Genomic DNA, 20,957 nt, shown 5'->3' with positions numbered 1-20,957 from the left:
TTTGGAAGGACAAACCAAGAAAGGATATACACAATAAATGGTAGGGCACTGAGGAGTGCAGTAGGCCAGAGGGATCTGGAAATACAGATATATACTCCCTGAAAGTGACATCACAAGTGGATAGGGGGTTCTAAAGAGAGCTTTTGGCATATTGGCTTTCATAAATCAATGTATAGGAGTTGGGATGTTATGTTATGGTAAAGTTGAATAAGACATTGATGAGACCAAATTATGAGTACTGTGTGTAGTTTTGGTCATCTAACTATAGGAAAGATGTCAATAAAATTGAAAGAGTGCAGAGAAAATTTACTCAGATGTTGCCCAAACTTCAGGAATTGAGTTACAGGGAAAGATTTAACCGGTTAGGAGTTTATTCCCTCGAGCGTAGAAGAATGAGAGGAGATTTGATAGAGGTATTTAAAATTATGAGGGGTATAGGCAGACTAAAGATAGTTTTTTTTTTCTACTGAGGATAGGTAAGATACAAACCAGAGGACATGGGTTAAGGGTGAAAGGGGAAAAGTTTAGGGGGAACATTAGGGGGAACTTCTTCACACAGAGAGTGGTGGGAATGTGGAACAAGCTGCCAGCTGAAGTGGTGAATGCGGGGTCAATCTTAGCATTTAAAAAGAATTTGGATGGATACGTGGATGGGAGAGATATGGAGGGCTGTGGACTGGCTGCAGGTCAGTGGGACTAGACCGAAAAATAGTTTGACACAGATTAGAAGAGCCGAAGAACCTGTTTCTGCGCTGTAATGATCTATGGTTCTATTACTTGGGCTTCCCCAAGGGCTAGGGGCCAATTCCCTTTTACGCCATCAGATCAGGAAAACCTAAATTTGGCTGATCACAAAGTTCATTTTATCTGATCCAAATCATGTGGGAATTGGAAATGGAGTAGGTGCGTTTGAGCTTTGAATACATGCACTGTGAATGTTGGGAGCATGGAATTCACTTCCCAGATGGACTAAAGCGCAGTCTGAAGGTTCCCCCAGCAATTGAAAGGTGTTGAAATGAAACCAGTCGAAGGTTTCAATCTGGAGTCACAGTTTGTAAAGTCAGTGGTAAAAGGATTGCAGATGGAGTTCCTTTGGAAAGACTGAATGAAAGGAAGGGCGGCATGGTTGGCGTAGCAATCAGCGCAACGCTTTTACAGCACCAGCGATTGGGACCGGGGTTCAAATCCAGCGCTGTCTGTAAGGTGTTTGTACATTCTCCACATATCTGCGTGGGTTTTCCCTTGGGGGGACTCCGGTTTCGTTCCTCTATTCCAAATATACAGGGGTGTAAATTAATTGGGTGTAAATTGGGCGGCACGGACTCGTGAGCTGAAATGGCCTGTTATCATGCTGTATTATCTTTAAAAAAAATGTGAAAGGAGACTGGATTTGATGCAGGGAAAAAGGAAGCTACAGAGGGAGGAGTATTGGAGAAACCTTGGTTCTCTCCTCTAAGACGTTTTGAATGCAGTAATTAACCTTATTTGTTTTCCATCCACAGCCGTCCGGTCTCTGGATACTTTAAATGAACAGATCACGTGTTTCATCGCGAGCAAGTCTGCGGCTGTGGACACTCAGCCTAATGTCTTCCTGCCCGAGGAGCAGGACACCCTGAAGAAGTCATTGGCCTTAATGAGACATTTGCTCATGGATGTCCAGGTACAAAGCAACTGTTACATTTGTGTCTGTATCCCCTGCCAACCTCCGGGAGAAATGAATGGGGGACGAGGTTGCGGAAGAACAAAGGAGCTTCAGCCAGCTTGATCATTGCAAAGCTTCACCCGTCAAAGCCGACAAAATGATGCGGTGAAAAATGATGATGAACTGGCTGAGGTCTTCCAGCATTTTCTATTTTGATAAATGAACTTGTGCATGTTGTGCTAAAGCAACACAGGGACCAGATTAACGGCAGCTCATATTTCATTTATTTACATTTGGAGCCAAACCACAAATCTCTGAAGGATTGAGCTTGGAGGTAAATATTGGTGAACAATGCTTCAAGCTGACCATTGGGGAGCAAAAGAGACACACAAGTTCAAACCTGCAAAGACACGTTTGATACCAAGGGCGAGTTTTCCGTAGAGGCAATGATATAGAATAGGCAAGTTCATGGATCTGAAGCCTTTATGAAAGAATTGATGGTGAGATCTGGGGCACAAGATTGACAAGGGGTGATCAGTGGAATGAGGGTTTGCCTTTGGGCTCCTGGTGTCATCACCCAGCATACTCAAGACCTGTCTCATAAACACCTCCAGAGAGACCTTCGAGTCATCTTATCTGGAGGTTTTCATTTAACAAGAGACTCTGCAGATGCTGGGGTTGAGTGCAGTACCCCAGCCTGCTGGAGAAACTCAGCAGGCCATGCACCATTCATAGGAAGTAAAGGGTAACCGATACTTTCAGCCTGGGAATAAGAAAAAGCAGGCAGTCCCCTGAATAAAAAGGTTGGAGAGGAAGGGGGAAAGAACACAGGCTAATGGGCAGGAGGATAGAAAATGGAAAAAAAAAAGCTGAGGTGATAGGGGTGAGGATTGAGCACAGAGATAAGAGAAGGAAGGGAGGGGGATAGGAGGATAGAGAAAGAGAGAGACCCGGGGGAAAGGGTTGACAGTAGTTGGAGAACTAGAGATTTTAAACAACAAGCACGGATCTTTCATGCATGGTTAAAGTTTGTGTTTTGAGGACTCTATTCGTTCGCTTAAATGGAGCCTGAGATCTTCAAACGTGGCATTTATTCCGTCAAAGGTCAGTAAAGTGGATCTACATCAATATAACATGAGGCTCAATGACTTATCCTAGTGCTGTGAATCACTCAGGAGCCGAAGCGTTGGTTAAATCTTCCTTTTATCTGACCTTCAAAGGTAAAGTTTTGTAAATGTACCAGATCAATTTGAAATGAGATTTGTAAATGAAAACAACTATCTTTTCTTCTGCAGAAATCTAGAGATGACGCACAAATAGACAGGGAGATACACACCAATGCACATACCATTAAACTTAACCCATCAATTTAGTTTGTCTTGTCTTTGGCTCAGGGATGGAAAGGAATGAACCTTTGCATTAGCTCTGGCTCAGCAAATGCAATGTTATCTTGGAATTGTGATGCCACTATTTCCTCAGTGGCATCAATTTGCGCACTTTTATTCAGGAGGCATTATTGCAGGCAAGGTTTGACAATGAGTTGCCATGTCATGGGGGCCGCCTTCAAAGTGAGGGCCAGTTGCATGCAGAAGTAATTTATGGAGAGAGCACTTATTATTTGGAACGCACAACCTGGTCAGGAGGGTGGAAGCGGTATCAATCTGGGCATCCAAAGTGGATAGGACACGCGAGGAAAGTTAATTAGTAGTATTTATAATGAATGAACAAGAGAATGTGGGTGAACGGCAGAGAATTAGAATGAACTCAGTGGGCTGAATGATCATTACATTTCTATCCTTCAACTGAGACATCAAGAGCCTGTTTTGGGGTGTTTCGAAGTGAAAGAAAGGTGCATTATCAATGCTCTGGAAGTTGTATACTAACTCCAGACCATCACAGTGCTGTCGGTGGAAAGCATTAGTTTCTGCTGACAAAACTCCAGTTCCTGAATGTCAGAGATAATTCACTGGCAATGAATCACTTTGGTTCCCCAATGCCCAGATGAAATGCAAATGCAAGACATTTCTTTTGTTGTAACTGCTGAAGGTTTGATGTCATTGTTTTCCATATCTGTTTAAGATATATGTGTCAAGTGAACAGCTGTCATAATCAAGGAGGGCAGTTTAAGGTATGTTTCACTTCCCTTTTCAAGTTGTAGGGATAACTTACTAGGTGACATCAATTTGGAGAATATCACAGCAAGATTTGTGATGTCAGAGAAACAGAATCTTCTCTCAGAAATATCCCAGATATCAAGCACAGTAAATCGCTTGGGAGCCCACTGTAACCCATTTAGGTACTGTACGGTTCCATAAACAATTATGCGATGAATTCTCAGCTCACCAATTCCTGGTCGGTAGTGTTTTGACAATCCACATGACCAGCCAAAAAGACATTTTATTTTAATATCGAAAAGAAACAGAAGAGATGCAGATCATGGAATCTTGAACAAAGAGATGTTGGAGGGCCTCAGCAGGACCGGCATTGTCCATGGGGAGAAATGGTCAATCAACGTTTTGGTTCAAGACTAAGGTGGGAAGGGGAGAGAGGAAGCATAAAAGGGGAGGGGCTGAGGAGGTCCAAGAGGTGATACAATGCTGGACGAATGAAGTATAAAAAAGTGCTGGAGAAACTCGGCAGGTAATACTTTATGTAGAGATATAAATCCAAGATTGTGGGCTCAAGCACAAAATGATTATGTATCTTTGTTTTTGCTACATAGAGGGAGGGCACTGTTTAACCTGCTGACTTCCTCCACCGTTGTGATTTTACTTCAACCATGCTGTCTGCAGACTTTTGTGTTTCACTGCTGGACAAATTAAGGCAGGAGATAGGAGGGATGGAGACCACTTTGGAGAGGGGAAATGAGTGTGTGTGGGGTTTGAGAGAAAAGAGAGGACAGGATCGGATAAAGGACAGTTGCCCAGAAACAGTAGATCGAGATTGGGCAGACTGACCTAAAATTGGAAAATTCAATATTCAAGCAGTTGGGTTTTAAACTAATCTGGTGGAACATGATATGTTGTTTCCCCGAGATTAAATTTTGAGCCCAAGGACAGTCAGTGTGAGATTGGCAAGGAGATTTTAAAACGGCAAGCTTTCACTCAAGGACAGTGACCACGATGGCAGACCAATGAAGGGCTCCGCAGCTGGAAAAAACACGCACAGGTGGCAGCTGTTGGTGACTCGAGGTGAGGAGCCCACAAGGGCTGCAGCCTGCTGGCGACTGTGGTCAAAGGACTCACACCAGGCTACAGACTGATAGAGTTTGGCTGAAGGGGCACCAGGGACGTGAGAAGGTACTGAGGGCGCCAAAGGCTTCCTGATTGTGTTGGAGGCTTGGAGCTGGGTCAATTGTTCGGAATAGTACAATGGTTGCCACTGGATTGGACTGAATTGGCTGAGATAGTTGGTGAAGAAGCCACTCAATCTGTGCTCGGTTTCACTGATGTAGAGAAGGCCAAGCCGAGTGCACCAAATGCAGTCGATTAGGTGGACCAGTTGTATGTGAAGCTCTGCTTCACCCAGAAGGGGTCAAACATCTCACTGGCAGCATCGCGACTATTCCCTCTACTTCCCCAGGTTGGTTGAGCTGAGGGTGAGCCTCCCTGTTTCAATTGTGCTGTAACCTGCAACCTGATTGCTTTGGTTTAAGCTGACTCCACCTGCTCAAGTTCAATTCAGACAGTGACCAAGATCCGAACCAGATACTCAGATTGCAAATGTTCTGGTCTGTTCTTGAGCTGAGGAGATGTTTAGCCCAGTAGATGTGGCAAGGATGTTTCCCATGGTAGGAGAGTCTAGGGCAGAGGACACAACTTCAGGATAAAAGGGCATCAATTTAAAACAGAGATGTGTAAACATTTCTTTCATCAGATGGTCAAAAGTTTGTGGAACATGATTGTTGGGTGTATTTAAGGCAAAGATGGACAGGTATTTGATTAGTCAGGGCATCAAGGGCTGCGGGGAATGGGGCTGAGTTAATCCAGCATTGTTTTTACTTCAATCACCACATCTGCAGACTTTCATGTTTGAACCCATTGACACTAATCCATTTAATTTTCCTCTACCCCATTGCCTTTCACATCACTTCCCCCAGATTCTACCACTCATCCACATTGTTGCGAAACTAGCTAATTAACTGAGCAACCTGCGCGTCTTTGGGATGTTAATCAGAATATCCAGAGGAAACTCTCCCATCTGTCAGTGAAACAAGGAAACTCCACTCAGACAGCATTGATGGTCAGTTTTGAATCTTGGTAATTGGAGCTGCCTGTTTGGTTCACTGAATCCTTTCTCCAATCAGGTTGCAATGAGAAGAAGGGCCAAGAGATCTTTTGTATGATCCTGACCATTATAAAGGATTTCTGGAGTAAGAAGGATGAAATCCAGTGTGATGGAGTATTGCTTTTGCAAAGTATTAAATTCCAGGTTTTAGTGAAAAGAGGAATGTAGCACACTGAGAGAAATGGTACAGCTGTGGTATCTTAAAAAAAAGGAGAGAGCAGGAGATAATGAGATCTCAGAGTCTGGATAAAGGAGCAAGATTTAAAAAAAGATAAATATCGGCTGAGTTCCTCCAGCATTTCTGTGTTTTGTCTAAAAATAGGCCAAGCAGGTTGGAATACAGGAATGTAAAGATGTATCCGCCAAGGCTGGTTGGTGGTATAAGTGCTTTTAAACTCCATTTACTTCTTTGGAGTTAACCTAATAAATGCACAAAGTCCTTGGATGGGGAAATGGACTTGTTGTAGATAACAAAAAAAATGTGAATCCTTCTAAAGTCCTCTCCTTTGTACCAAAACAGCCCTAAGCTAAGATAAATATGCCTGTAATAACACATTTTAATAAGCCCATTAAAATATTGAAGGGTCCAAGAGGGAATGCTATTAGCTAAGAATCTTTATCCATTGAACCTTACAAGCAGTGAGAAGCTTTGTAACATTGCAAACATGGGATTGTTGGAGGAACTCAGCAGGTCAGACATGGGTAGTCCCTGTTTTGGGACGGAACCCTTTATCAAGACTAAAGGGAAAGGGGTATTATTGAGTACTGTATATTCAGGTAGAGGTGCCCAGAGGTGATCGGGTACAGGACAGAAAGTGGAGAAACTGGAAGGGGGGAAATCACTTGGGAGGTTAAGAACATTTGAGGCATAAGGAAAGAACAGGAGTGGGCAAAGAGATGGACACCATAGAACCAGATGGGGATGAGGGGTACCTACAATTAGAAAAATCAGTGTTCATGCCATTAGGTTTCAGGCTGTCCAGGAGGACTATGAGATGCTGTTCCTCAAGTTTTAATTGGGCCTCACCCTGAAAATGATGGGCTAAGAAAATATATGGTTGGGTGTTGAAACGGTTGGTCACAGAAAGTTCAAGTTTAGACCCACAAACAGCAAAGTGATCACCTAATGTGGTGGTTGGTCTCTCCAGTGTAGAGGAGGCCACACAGAGCACACCAAATGCAGTTGATTAAGTTAGATGATGTGCACCCTAAAATATTGCCTCCTGCAAAGATTCTTCCACTTTGGTTAAAAAGTGCAGCGGTATAAACAAAAGCCCCTTTTACACTGGCACTTTAACCCAGTAATTAATTGCCAGTCTACCGGTTAATAAGCTCATGAACTGGCATGCAGGGGGCAATTTTGCCCTGGGATGAACCGCCTAGGGAGGGTGTCATCACCAATTTGTTGTGAATCGGTGTACTGGTTCACCCATTGTGAACGGGACAGGGGTTATTCAGGGGATCACCGCTGGAGGATAGGGGCCCCTTTGCTCTGTGATGCCGGGTGGTGAATGTGAAAGGGCACAGAGAACCGGTAAACATTGGTCCAGTGTGAACAGCTCTACTGGTATTTTAGAACGTTTCATTGATCTACCAACTTAGCGGTTTGCCAATGTGAGAGGTACTAAAGACCATTCTTTATCAGGGCAGCACACAAGTGGTCTGAAAACTACTTTCCATATTTATATAGGCATTGAATCAGTTCCTCAGTATGTACGTGTAGAAAGATATGTTTATCAGATAAAACAGTCTAGAGCCAGGGTTTACCTCACAATTTTGTGGATCCATGGATAGCAGATCATCCAATTATAAGTTCTGAAGCATGTCAAGTGATCTCAGACTTGGGCAATGTGCAGACTGTATTCTCCTGTTCTGGGAAACCATAGGGGACAGCAGGAAGAGCACGTGAGCCAGATTTTGGCGTTTGAATGAAGCTTATATGGGGTTGGGTGTTTCAGGAGGTGGTGACCCTGTGGACAAGAACCTGAACAGCAAGGAGAATGGCCATTCAGACAAACAGAAGTAGACAGCAATTAAAAAAATCCAAGAGCATCTCGTTCTCCAACCAGAGAGGGGAAAGTTCGAGAGAGCAAAGGTTAAAGGGGCCAGCATTTATTGCTTACTGTCCTTCAACCAAACATCTTGTTGGACCATTTTACAGGGCATTTAAGGGTCAATGACATTGGTGAGTCTAGAATGATAAACAGGCCAGATCAGGAATGAACAAATTTCCTTCCCTGCAAGACATTAAATTAATCAGTTGGGTTCTGGGAATAATCTGAGGATTCTATGGATATCATTGCCAATAACAATCTGTCTTTAATAGCTCTAGCTTATGAAATTGAATTTAACTTCCACAACCAGCCCATTGGGGCAAGCTCGATGCTCTGGGTTACAGCTCCTATAACATCGCCATGTGTCAGTGATATCCTGGATCCCAGCTGTATTCCCTGGTATTAGAATCCAGGATATCAATGAGCAGCTACTGTGCATTATGGAATGGGAGAAGGATCATCCAGAGGTCCATTTCCCTACCAGATGGCATGTCAGTCTATGTTCTCATGTACTGTCCCACCAAAACCACCCATAAATTGGAGGAGCAACACTTAATTTTCCATCTGGGCACTGTCCAACCGGATGGCATTCACATCCACTTCTCTGGTTTCCGCTAGTCTCTGTTCTTTCCCTTTCCCTTTGTCATCTTTCCTCCAGCTCTCTACCCCCTTCCCTCTCCATTCCCCCTCCCCCCCTTTGCTGGTGTGCCCTCCCTCCCTTATCCACCTATTATCTCCTGCCTTTGGGGCTGTGCTTTTGGCCCGCCTATACCCCACCACCATTTCATTCGAGCACCTGCCTACATTTTTTCATACCTCAAGCCCGAAACATTGGTTATGTATCTTTATCCTGTTTGATCTGCCGAGTTTCTCCAGCGTTGTGTTTTGACTTCACCCACGGTGTCTGCAAACTTTTGTGTTTTATCTCAGTGCCAACTACCTTGGTCGAAAAGAATAGCAAGGTCCTGGAGGCAGATTTTAAGAGGCCAGGAAAGAGTTGAAGAAGCAAGTTCTCTAAGGTAGCAAAGACCACTCTCCGTTCTCTACACCAGTGAGTGCAGAAATTAGGCGATAGGTCAGAAGGCAAAAGGGAGGGCTTTAGATTTTACAACTAATTCTGAGAGACCTGTGCAGACCAGATGAGTAGCTCTTCAGCTGGACAGCTTGTAGAGACACTGCCTCCCGAGTGAGAAAGGTCATTCCTGACCTTGGGTGCTGTCTGCGTGGAGTGTGCCTATTACCCCTGTGTCCATCTGTGTTTCCTTGGCTAGCCTGATTTTACCCCCACCCTTTGCCCACCATATCCCAAGGTATGCAGATTGGTACTTTAATTGCCCCTCATGTGGAGGTGAGTGTTAGTATTTGATAGGAATGTGGGAGAATAAAATGAGTGTTATTGGGTGTTTATTTGGTGCAGACTTGGTTGCTTCTCTACTGTTTTTGGAGATGGTTAGCTTACCGTGCCAGCGACCAAGGTTTGAATCCCACACTATCTGTAGGGAGTTTGTACATTTTCTCCGAGTCTGCGTGGGTTTCCTCCAGGTGCTCTGGTTTCCTCCCACCCTTCAAATCATACCAGGGTCATCGGTCAATTGGGTGTAATTGGGCAGAATGAGCTTGTGGGCCAGAGGACCTTTGTATGTCTAAATTTTTTAAAATGTGTTGGATGGGACCAATAAGGATTGGTCAATAAGGATTTTTATTGACGTGGATGGAGAAGCTGGGAGATGATTTAGGAAGGAAGTAAGCAGGGCTAGAAATGGAAGATGAACATTGAGTAGAAGGCAGAGTAAAGAAATGTTCGACAGCTGTGGGTTTAACATATGCAAATTACATAGGTATATATGGTCATAATAGTAAAGTAAATTAATATCCATTTACAAGTAATGAACAAGGAACATATGAACCCATGTTGTTAAATAGAAAAAAAGTAAAAGAAAAATAATCACATATTCTTAAACAAAGAATCAAAGCCCACCCTATGAGGGCAGCTGCCCAGGTTAAGGAAGGAACAACTAATAATAACCATGAGGTTGTTTTAAAAAAATAGATAATTAATGTACAAATTTTGAAAGGAATTAAGAAAAAGAGAAAGAGTTAAGATCCATTGCAGTAGTGGAACACCTCATTTTCTTTTTTCTAGAGACAGACACACCATCACGTCCGACAACCATTGAGCACGAGCGGGAGGGCTGGCATCTTTCCACCTCAGCACAGTGGCCCTTCTAGCAATGAGAAACATAGAAACCTAGAAAATAGGTGCAGGAGTAGGCCATTTGGCCCTTCAAGCCTACTCCGCCATTCATTTTGATCATGGCTGATCATCCACTCAGTCCCCTGTTCCAGCTCTCTCTCCCTACCCCCTGATCCCCCTAGTCACAAGTACTAAATCTAACTCTCTCTTAAATATAGCTATGGAACCAGCCTCAATCACTTCCTGTGGCAGAGAATTCCATAAATTCACCACCCTCTGAGTGAAAAAAATTCTTCCTTATCTCAGTCCTAAAGGACTTCCCCTTTATCCTTAAACTGTGACTCCTGGTTCTAGACTTGCTCAACATTTGGAACAATCTTCCTGAATCTACCCTGTCAAATCCCTTAAGAATTTTGAACGTTTCTATTAAATCTCCTCTTAATCGTCTAAACTCCAGCGAGTACAAACCCAGTTGTTCTAGCCTTTCTTCAAATGCAAGTCCCGCCATCCCTGGTATTAATCTGGTCAACCTTTTCTGCACTCTCTCCATGGCAGTGATGTCCTTCCTCAGATAAGGAGACCAAAACTGAACACAATACTCCAGGTGAGGTCTCACCAAGGCTCTATACAACTGCATCTCATTTTGAGACAGATACTCTCGCAGCATTTGAAAAGCACTTGAATAGCCAAGGCATAGAAGACTAACGCACAAGTGCTGTTGACCCTCTCTGCTCCTGACCTCTAATCCTCTTGATATGAATGCCAATATACCATTCGCCTTTTTTACTGCTTGCTACACCTGCCTGCCCACTTTTAACGACTGATGCACAGTGACACCCAGGTCTCTTTGCATCTCCCCTTTTCTATGCGAAAGCCACCACATGGGATTGTGAAATAGTCAATGTTAAATCCACTTACTCCAACAATAGCAGTGAAAGGGCTTGGAGTCAAATATTATTAATGATAAGGTGCCTTGCCAGAACTTAAAGAGAGAAGGACATAGTCAAAACATATGATACAAAGTACCTTCCTCAGTTGTGTATTTATCACATTTAGAGGAAATATTAGGATAAAATTTAGCTAACTGAACCTTGGAGAAGTGTGCCCGACGGACTACTTTAAATTGAATTAATGAGGACCTCGCACGAAGAGAAGATGAGTGAACATGTTTCAAAATAGAATCCCATGGAGTTTCGGCAAATGGTTGTTGAAAGGTTTGACAATTTGATTGCACTTAATAACCATATACCTCATTGCATGGAGTGAAAGGGATGAGAGAACTGAAAGTACATTAAAATATGATATTTTAGCTGTTACTGAATGTGGTTGCAGAGTTATTTGGACATACTTGATAGTTGGCAATATTGGTTAATCTATCAGGGCTGAGTGAGGGATGATGTGTCAAAGGATCATGAAAGTGAGAAGAGAAAAATTGCCAGCAAATCTCTGGCAAGTGGTAGGGTGAAGCACGAATGGTTATAAAGGACCTGAAAGGAATCCACCAGCTTGATGTTCAAGCGGACCGGAAAGGGAGAAGGTAGCGCAAGGTGGACCTAAAAGGAATACAGCACCTTGGCGCTGGAGTGGACCAGAAAGGGAGAGCACAGCACATGCAGATGGACTGAACATGGGAGGGAGGAGGGATGCGTCACTGTACCGGGCCACCCATGAGGCAAGGAGAGAGTCGAGCACCACGCAATGTGAGGATGAGTATGGCAATGACCCACAGACCACATTGGGAGAATCAGGAATGCACAACATGGGCCAGGCAATGTAAGGATGAGCCAGGCCACCAGGTATGGTCAAGCAGGAGTGGGTTAACAGGAATTTGATGGGAAGATCAGGAAAGAGAAAGGAGTTAATTATAGGCTGCCGAATACTGGTTGTGAAACGAGATGTGACCAACCAGGAAATTAAAGTTAAGGGTGACATGTCAGACACATTTGCAAGTTGATAAATTTGTGGAATATATACCTAAACCTAGGTCAGTGTAGATACAGTTTAAAAGACATTTAGGTAGTGACACGTCATTCAAGTTTAACATTAAATTGCATCAGTGCAATCTGAATAAACAGTGTTCTCTGGTTCAGCACACATGCAGACATAATACGCAGACAGGCATAATACGCATGCACACAAAATACAAGTGCAGAACAAATATACATATATCAAAATAGTTGAATAAACGTAGAGTTTTGGAGGGTTACTGTGAGCAGTTCCTTTGGTTGTTCAGCATTCTCACTGCCCATGGGAAGAAGCTGCTTCTCACCCTGGTGGTGCTGGCTCTGATGTTCCTGTATCTCCTGTAGCTAAAAGATGCTGTGAGGGGGGTGTAGGGGTCCTTAACAATTTTCATGCCCTCTTCGGACAATGATCCCAGTAGATCATGTCGATGTTGTGGGGGACCCCAGTGATCTTGTGGTCCTGTGGATCAACCTCTGAACCAATTCTCAACAGCATCCGTACCACATGGCCAGGATGCTCTTGCGAGAGTTCATGCGGAAAATTGAAATGATGGCGGCCAGTAGCCTTCTCTGCTTTAATCTTCTCAGGAAATACAGTCACTTTTGACAAGTGTGGTGATGTAGTGTGTCCAGGTTTGGTTGCTCATCAAGTGGCCTCCGAGGAGCTTGGTGCTCTCCACTCCCAATCTGTTAATGTGTAGTGGAGGGTGTTCATTCCTGGTCCTCATGAAGTCCATGATGATCTCCTTCATCTCATCCATGTTGAGACCTGGGCTGTTATTTGTGGGAAAGGTTTCAAGGGGTGTGGGCTCAGGCATAGGAGTCAAGCCCAGGGAGGCCTCTTGGCCAGCATGTGCCCGTTGGGCAAAAGAGCCAGTTTTGCTTTGCGACTAAGTGCAAAGATTGAGGAAGATTTCTACAAGGCTGTCAATGCAAAGAGCCTAAAGGAAAAGAATTCCTACACAGAAAAACTTGTGCAGCAATCTTTACAAATGAAGTCAAGCAGACGGAAGGAACGTCGATGGGAGGGCATTTTTTGTGTCACTCATTACAATGTAATTTTGGAAGGGGACAAAGATAAAACGAGGGAAAGCCACCTCTATTAGACAGGCATGTGATTTTACAGAAGTAAACAGGTGTAAATTCCATCTCAGGGCAAAGGGAGATGTTTTGGATTCACGAGTTCAGGGTAAAGATATTCTTACAAAGGAAAAGGATGAGACCGCCTCACCTGGAGCCTTCTGGAGAGAGCAATTTAAGTAAAAAAAGAGAAAATCCTTGTGAGAGTTACTGCACCTCAAAATGAAGGGATGAGTATATGAAAAATGATAGTAAATAATATGTTTGACATGAAGAAGAGAATGTGTTGTGGCCCCAAAAATGTTGATCTGGGGTGGAGGATGTGGGTGAGATTCTTCATGAATGTTTTTCAGCTTGCTTCATTTCCGAGAAGGAATGGTTCAGATTTGCGGTCGAAGAGGAAGTGCGTGAAATATTGGTCAGGGTAAACATCACACCAGAGGATATCAAAAGGGTTTCTGCGTTTCTGAGAGTGGCGAATTGATCAGGTGCGGGTAAAATCAAGCCCCTGCTGGCAAAAGGAGGACATTGTGCAGGCTCAGCCATCAGTTTTCAATCCACCCCACCTTCAGGAAAGTTGCTGTAACATTGGTGAGTTGCATGGTGCTGTCGTTCGAATGGGAGGAAGGGGTTACCTGTTTTTTTTGGTTTAGTTGGTTTAATGCCGGTGATGGGCAGGTTGTTGGAATCAATGTGGAGGAAGCACAACTTTTCTCTTAAACAGACACAGATCAATCATGGATGGTCTTGTCTGAGCAGTCTGGGTTTTTTTTTGACAGTTGACAAGGAAGGTTTTTTTTAACTTAAACAAAAGTTGCTTTTAATTAACTTTAAAGATGAAAACTGAATCAAACTTTAACTTATCACTTCACTTAATTAACCTAACAACCCACTTCTAATTCTAAGCGCACGTTAATGAATGTGTGTGTAAGTTTAGAAAAGGTCTTTGATTCACAGTCCAATTTTACTTCTCATTCCTCCAAATGTACTGGTTGCAGGCAATTCTTAATCTGTTCATAGAATGTAACATTTATGAACTTCACCATGTTTTAGAGCTTAAAAGGTAAATGGTTACTGCTCAGGGAGTTCTTGGCCATTTTCAGAGAGAGATTTCTTGTTTGCTGGACACCCACAACTGATTCCTTGTAACCAGCCACTTAAATGTCTTGCCGAAGAAACTTGCCCCATTAGGGTTTTCCAGATGATAACCTCTTTCTTTCAGGTCACCACAGAGGACAAGGAAGGTTGATGTGGACCATGAATTTAACAAAATTTTTGTAAAGGTTAACAAGGCACTGGACAACTTCCCACTTGCTTGCTGATCAAAGAGAGAGGAGCAAATTGGATTCAGAATTGATTCAGCGGCAGGGATCCGAAGCCAGTGAGTGATGGATGTTGCGGTAACTTGATGGGTGTTACAGTAACAGGAAGACTCGTCAAAAGGACTTTGATGGCCCCAGCAGCTGGTTCTGAGTATAGTTCTGAGTTGTGCATTGGGGCTTGAGAAAATTGACAGCATCACTGGCGGTGAGGAGGAATGCTTTAGACTGCAGATGGGCCAGCTTGTTGGGCAGAAAAGAGTATTCATGAGGCAATATATTTGGGAAAGTCCTTATGGGCAAGTAAATCAGAGAATGTGGGGAAATGGTGAGTTTGGTCCAATTGTCCACTGATCCTCAATGGGAGCAGGAGAGATTGGTATCTGGGTTGGATTCCTTCACCAGGCAAGCCATTAACTATGGGAGCAAGAGGTTATGCATGACAACTGAATGGAGTTCAGGTCAGTACATTGGAGGAACAGCACACTAAAGTCATGTAGAGGGACTGGATCGGCTTGGAGCAGTGAAGCATTATCTGGAAGAGCTATACAACATCGTGAGAGGGGTAGGTAGGAGGAAAACCTTCCCCATAGTAGTTGTCGGAGGCTTGAAGATACAGGTTTAAGGTGAGGTGTAAGAGGTCAAGAGGAAGAATCTTTTCACCCAGAGAATGGACACAATCTGGAATTCACTGCCTGGAACAGTGGGGGAGACAGATACTCTCGCAGCATTTGAAAAGCACTTAAATTGCCATGGCAAAGAAAACTAACGCACAAGTGCTGTTGAATGGAATTGCAATGGGTGGGTATTTGTAGATGGGTACTTAATAGTCAGTATGGACAGGGCCTGTTTTTGAATGAATCTCACGTTTCCCATCACTCTGAGAGAGTGACTGCAGTGGCTACACTTGAAGCTACTTGTCAAGAGGGGGGAAATAGCCCTCTTGACCTTGGCTGTCCAGGATGTAGTTCGAAGCAAGAGATGTCAATGAGGAGGTTTTCTGTGCCTGTTACAGACACTGAAAAATGGTCTGCCTGCAGTAATGAGAAACGACAGAAACATATCAAACACTTCCCCCATCAGACACCTGCCCTTGTTCAAGGACTGTATCCAGTAATGACACTCAGAACGGGTGCAGGAGAAAGAAATTACTGTGAAATGCTGGAGCCTGATTTTTCTCTGTCAGAGTTAAGACCTAATGTCTTTGATGAGGAACTGAAAAATCTGCAGGAGAACTCTGGTCGAGGATCTCTCTGGAATCTGCCCTCCTCCCAATGCAAAGTGGTCCTTCATCTCCAATTGTACAGCACAGCACAGGCCTTTCAACCCATGATGTCATGTTGACCCATGGAGACCTACTCCACAGCAATGTAATCCGTCCCTGCCTTACACCCACAACCATCTATTTTTCTTACATCTATGGACCTTTCTGAGAGTTTCCACCACCACCCCCAGCAATGCATTCATTCCAGGTATTCACTACGCTCTGAGTGAAAACATTTTTCTCAAACATCTCCCCAAAACTTTCCTCCACTCAACTTAGATCAGTGGTATTCGACCTTTCTCCCCCAACCCCCTTACTCGAATATCATCTTAAGTAATCGTTTACTAGAGATCTTTCTTCTGAGGAATATAAGAAGTAAAGAACTTGGCCTTGATTTGGATGAAGCACAAAAAAGATTTATTATGATAGCCTTAGCTGTAGCAAAAAAATGTATAATGTCAACCTAGAAATCAGAAGGTAGCTTGAGAATACAGCAATGGTACATAGAAATTAATAAATGTATTCCATTGGAAAAAAATAACATATAATTTAAGAAATAACATCACAGTATTCGAACAAATTTGGGAACCATACATGGAACACAACAGAGAGGCCCTACCGCGGACCTCCACCACCTAAAATGACAGAATGAGAAGAAGACGAAGTGAACTGACCCAGTGTGTAAAAGTAGATGACACAATTTTCTTGTTTATTTTCATTGTGTGATGACATTGTTTAATGGGTTTAATGTATCATATATGTTGAACGTTGAGTGGGTTTGGGGGGGGTGGGAGGGAAGGGAGGGGGAAAAAAGGGGAGAAAATGGCACTGTATATTCAAGAGGGAAATGTTTATGTGTATTTTGGTCAATATGTTTCAGAGTGTGAAAAATAATTTTTTTTAAAAGTAATCATTTACTAGCTGCAGAGCACCTCTGGCAGAGGATGTCATGGGTGCTCTGTGGTTAGTAAGGGATTACTTAAGGTGGTATGTGAGTGGGGGGGAATAAAGGGTTGAGAACCATTGACTTAAACCAGTTTTCTCTGGTATTTAATTTTGTTGCTTGAGGATAAAGATGCTGGGTGTCCACCCTATCTAAGCCCCTCATAATCTTCAATACCTCCATGAAGTCATCTCTCATCCTTCATCGCTGCAAAGCGTCAATCTTGCTTCACGTGACACGTTCTCCAATCCAGGCGACTTCCTGGTAAATTTCCTCTGCACCCTCTCGAAAGTTTCCACAACCTTCCTCTCATGAAACGACCGCTACTGAATTCATTACTCCATGTGTGGTCTAAACCAGAGGTTTATAGAGCTGCAGCATTACCTCACTAAGTAAAGAATAATGTTCAGGGCACTGCCTCTGGACGAAATAATTCATTCATTTTATTTTTTATTACTGTTTGTTTATTAGTTCTACAAATATTAAACCAGCTGAAATAAACAGAAAATTCTGGAAACACTCAGCAGATGTAGAAAGAGAAACAGTTAACATTTCAGATCGAAGACTCTTTGTCAGTCCTTTCTAATGAAGGATTTTTGAGACAAGCCATTAACTGATTCTCTTCCCATAGTTGCCAGTAGACCTGCTGTGTTTTTCTCTCTATGGACCTTTCTGAGAATTTCCACCACCACCCCCAGCAATGCATTCATTCCAGGCATTCACTACGCTCTGAGTGAAAACGCTTTTCTCAAACATCTCCCCAAAACTTTCCTCGACTCAACTTAGATCAGTGGTATTCGACCTTTCTCCTCCTCCCCCCCTTACTCGAATATCATCTTAAGTAATCGTTTACTAGAGATCTTTCTTCTAAGTAATATAAGAAGTAAAGAACTTGGCCTCGATTTGGATGAAGCACAAAAAAGGTTTATTATGATAGCCTTAATGTCAACCTTTTTACCCCCTCCATAAATCTTCGTCCGCGAAGCCAAGCCAAAGAAGAAGAAGAATAATGTCAACCTAGAAATCAGAAGATTTCTGTTTTTATTTTAGATTTCCAGCGTCTACGTTTGTTTTTGGATTTTCAGCAGAAAGATAAATTATTTGACGGATGGTCAAAAAATATTTTAATTAGATCGAAACGTAGGTTAATTGGGTGTAAGTTGGGCAGCACGGACACATGGGCCAAAATGGCCTGTTACCGGGCTATATGTCAAATAAATAGATCAGGAAGAGCCTGTTCGGTTTTCCACTGATGCAGGAACTTCAGGCCCACAATGGTCTTGTCGGAAGGGAGGTTAACGATGGAGGTTACATGATAAGGGGGCATTCTTCCAGAAATATTGGCAATCAGAGTTTGCCAGCTTCCCCAGCACCCACCCTGTAGATTAGATGGCCTTTAGTGTGTTTATTCTTCCACGGGCAAGGCTTCAAATAACCGTATGGGAATTGGACACTGATTATAGACTGTCGCTGGCTGCTTACTATCAGTTCTGGGAACTTCCAAAGGATCCCCTTCAAGTACTGACATTACTGAGGTTCCTGAGAAGTTTAACCACAGTGCCGGAAATTCCCTGGATGCTGCAACTTCTGGCTGAGATACCACTTAGCTGGCAGCTAATCGAGTAGAAAATGCCCAGCACTTCACTTCTATGATCCATTACCGAGGGGAATGCAGGCAGAGTTTTTGTGTGTCCTCACTGGTAAGGCACACAGTTTATTTGCTGCTTGCTGCTGTGTCAGTATCACATGGTAGCTCGTTGACAGATCTGTGTATATTCAAATAAGTTCTGAGGCAGGATGCCTCTGCTGGCTTTGTGTGTGATAACAATGTAATACCATCATTCTCATGAGTCAGACAGTTGCCTCACTACACGTACACCACACTCCCTCCATCCATCCCTCCATCGCTCCATCTGTTGTGAGAGTGTTACCTTCCAAATGTCACACTATTCCATGTTACAAGAACCATTACCTGCGACGAATAGTGCTGTCATATCTGTTGAACTTTCATTTACTTCACTCAGCACATGATGAGACTGATTTGATGGCCAATTACATTGTTACTACTTCCCCCCACCCTCCCACTGTTGTTTCTTGTCTTGGTTTCACTGAGTACTGCCTTTATGTGGTCCCATAGCACACAGAGGCAGCATGCTAATGCAGTCGAATAGTTGCTGCTTCACAGCTCCTGCCACTGGGCTTTAATCCCAACTTGATGTACTGTGTGTGTGGAGTTTGCATGTGCACCCTACAACTGCAATTCCCCGCCATCCTCAGATCTAGTGAGGCAGAGATTCACCTGCACCTCCCCCAAGGATCCTCCAGTGATTTTCCAAGGAACGGCACCATGAATAAAGCATGTCACCGCCTCTACTGTGCAGAGGTTTGGAATGACATCAGAAACCCTGACAAATTTCTACAGATGGGTGGTGGAAAGTGAGCTGACCGGCTGCATCACGGTGTGGTATGGGGACGCCTATACCCCTGAGTGTAAAGCCCTGCAAAAGGTCATGGACATTACAGGCAAAACCCTCCCCACCCTCAAGAACGTCAACAGGTAGCGTTGCCGTCGGAGAGCAGCAGCAGTCATCAAGGATCCTCACCACCCAGCACACGCTCTGTTCTCGCTGCTGCCATCAGGAAAGAGGAATCGGTGCCACAAGACTCCACCACCAGGTTCAGGAACAGCTGTTACCCCTCCACCATCAGACTCCTCAACGACAAACTCAATCAGGGACTCATTTAAAGACTCTTACTTGTGCACTTTATTTATTTATTTTTATTATTCTCTCTGCATTGCACAGTTGGTTTGTTTACATTCACGATCTGTTTGCCGACCCATATTTTCCTAAAAAAATACAAAACCATCCCAACCCATAACCCTCTTTTTTTCTTCCATCCATATGCCTGTCTTAGAGTCTCTTAAATGCCCGTAACGTTTCAGCCTCCAGCACCTTCCCTGGGAAGGCATGATTAAAATGAATGGATCTGAAAATATTAACTTTAATCTTTGTCTGTAAGGCAGATGAAGATTCTCCATCAGCAGAAATTGTCCTGTGCCCCTTACAAACAGAGAGAGAGATGCAAAAGCGAGTCCCCTTAGAGTGACTGAGAGGATTTGCCTCCAGAGCTCCCTCTCAGCTGCACAGCCATTGGCAACCTGAACACCAAGTCCATGGTACCATTCTTAACAGTTGACCCAGCTCCAAGCCTTCGACGCCCTTGGTACCTTCTCACATCCCTGGTGCTCCTTCAGCAAGTCTCAAGCCTGGTGTGAATCCTTTGACCGCAGTCACCAGCAGGCTCGAGTCACTAACAGCCTGCCGCCTCTGTATATTTTTTAAGCTGCAGATACCCATTGTTGTGGTCACCTTCTCCGAGGGTCATCTCTTCTGCTTCTCCTTCTCAAACGGGGAGGGGATGGGTCTCCCCATTTTATGGTGCCCCGCACCAATCCTCTGTTTCCTCAGTCCCTGCGACGGCAAGATTTTAAAATGAACCACCTTCAGCTCCTTATAGCAGCCCGTTTAAGGCCAATGCAGAGTCATCAGTAGTTGGCCTGGGTGGTAGAACCCTTCGGAGGAGTACTATGTCTCCCCTCCCCACTGTCTGTGGCTCCACAGCAGTGGCAGCAACTTCAGCACCACCACCAATTGTTTTAAACATTGGCTTTTTCCACTGAGGGTAGGTGAGATTCAAACCAGAGGACGTGGATTAAGAGTGAAAGGTTTAGAGGGAACATTAAGGGGAATTTCTTCACACAAAGAGTGGTGGGAATGTGGAACGAATTGAGAAGAATTAGGACAGGTGCAGTCCAGGGTTTGGAGGGGTAGGTCGGGGTTCAGGTCAGTGAGGCAAAGGACAAAGGAGGCACAGACTAGAAGGGCCACAAGGCCTGTTTCTCTGCTGTATTGTTCTCTGATCCTATACAAAGTACATTGAGAAGGCTAATTTTGCAATTGAACATTCCAGTTTGATGAAGACCTTAGAGCTTGGAGATAAGTGCTAAGTTTGTAGAGGCCCAGACAGAGTTGGAAATTACTAAATTTTTTTGGGTAACTTTATTTACTGCACTATGAACCATATCAGCAACAATATATACAAGTGTTCTTTATAACACCTTCCTAAATTGAAGATGATTGATTAATCATAATCACTTAATAAAGATCATGACCAACCCGATTAGATCCAGGGTGTACTGTCAAAGAAC

The 20,957-nt window shown here is 43.7% G+C and overlaps 1 protein-coding gene across 9 annotated transcripts in view; it reads left to right on the top strand.

Moving 5' to 3' along the window:
* LOC138754543 (kazrin-like) overlaps window positions 1-20,957 on the top strand; it is a 539,176-nt gene that overhangs the window by 102,753 nt on the left and 415,466 nt on the right. For 8 of the 9 annotated variants that reach the window (XM_069918950.1, XM_069918949.1, XM_069918946.1 and 5 more), the window contains one exon: window positions 1,503-1,660. In XM_069918950.1, coding sequence (XP_069775051.1) covers window positions 1,503-1,660 — 158 coding nt within the window. Of the gene's footprint in view, window positions 1-1,502; window positions 1,661-20,957 lie in introns of those variants that run through there. The other variant, XM_069918956.1, reaches the window with a different exon arrangement.

Source organism: Narcine bancroftii, chromosome 2, assembly GCF_036971445.1.
Source record: "Narcine bancroftii isolate sNarBan1 chromosome 2, sNarBan1.hap1, whole genome shotgun sequence".
In the NCBI taxonomy this organism is placed as follows: domain Eukaryota; kingdom Metazoa; phylum Chordata; class Chondrichthyes; order Torpediniformes; family Narcinidae; genus Narcine; species Narcine bancroftii.
Note: the sequence above shows the minus strand (reverse complement) of the source record. Positions and strands in the feature narration are given on the sequence as shown.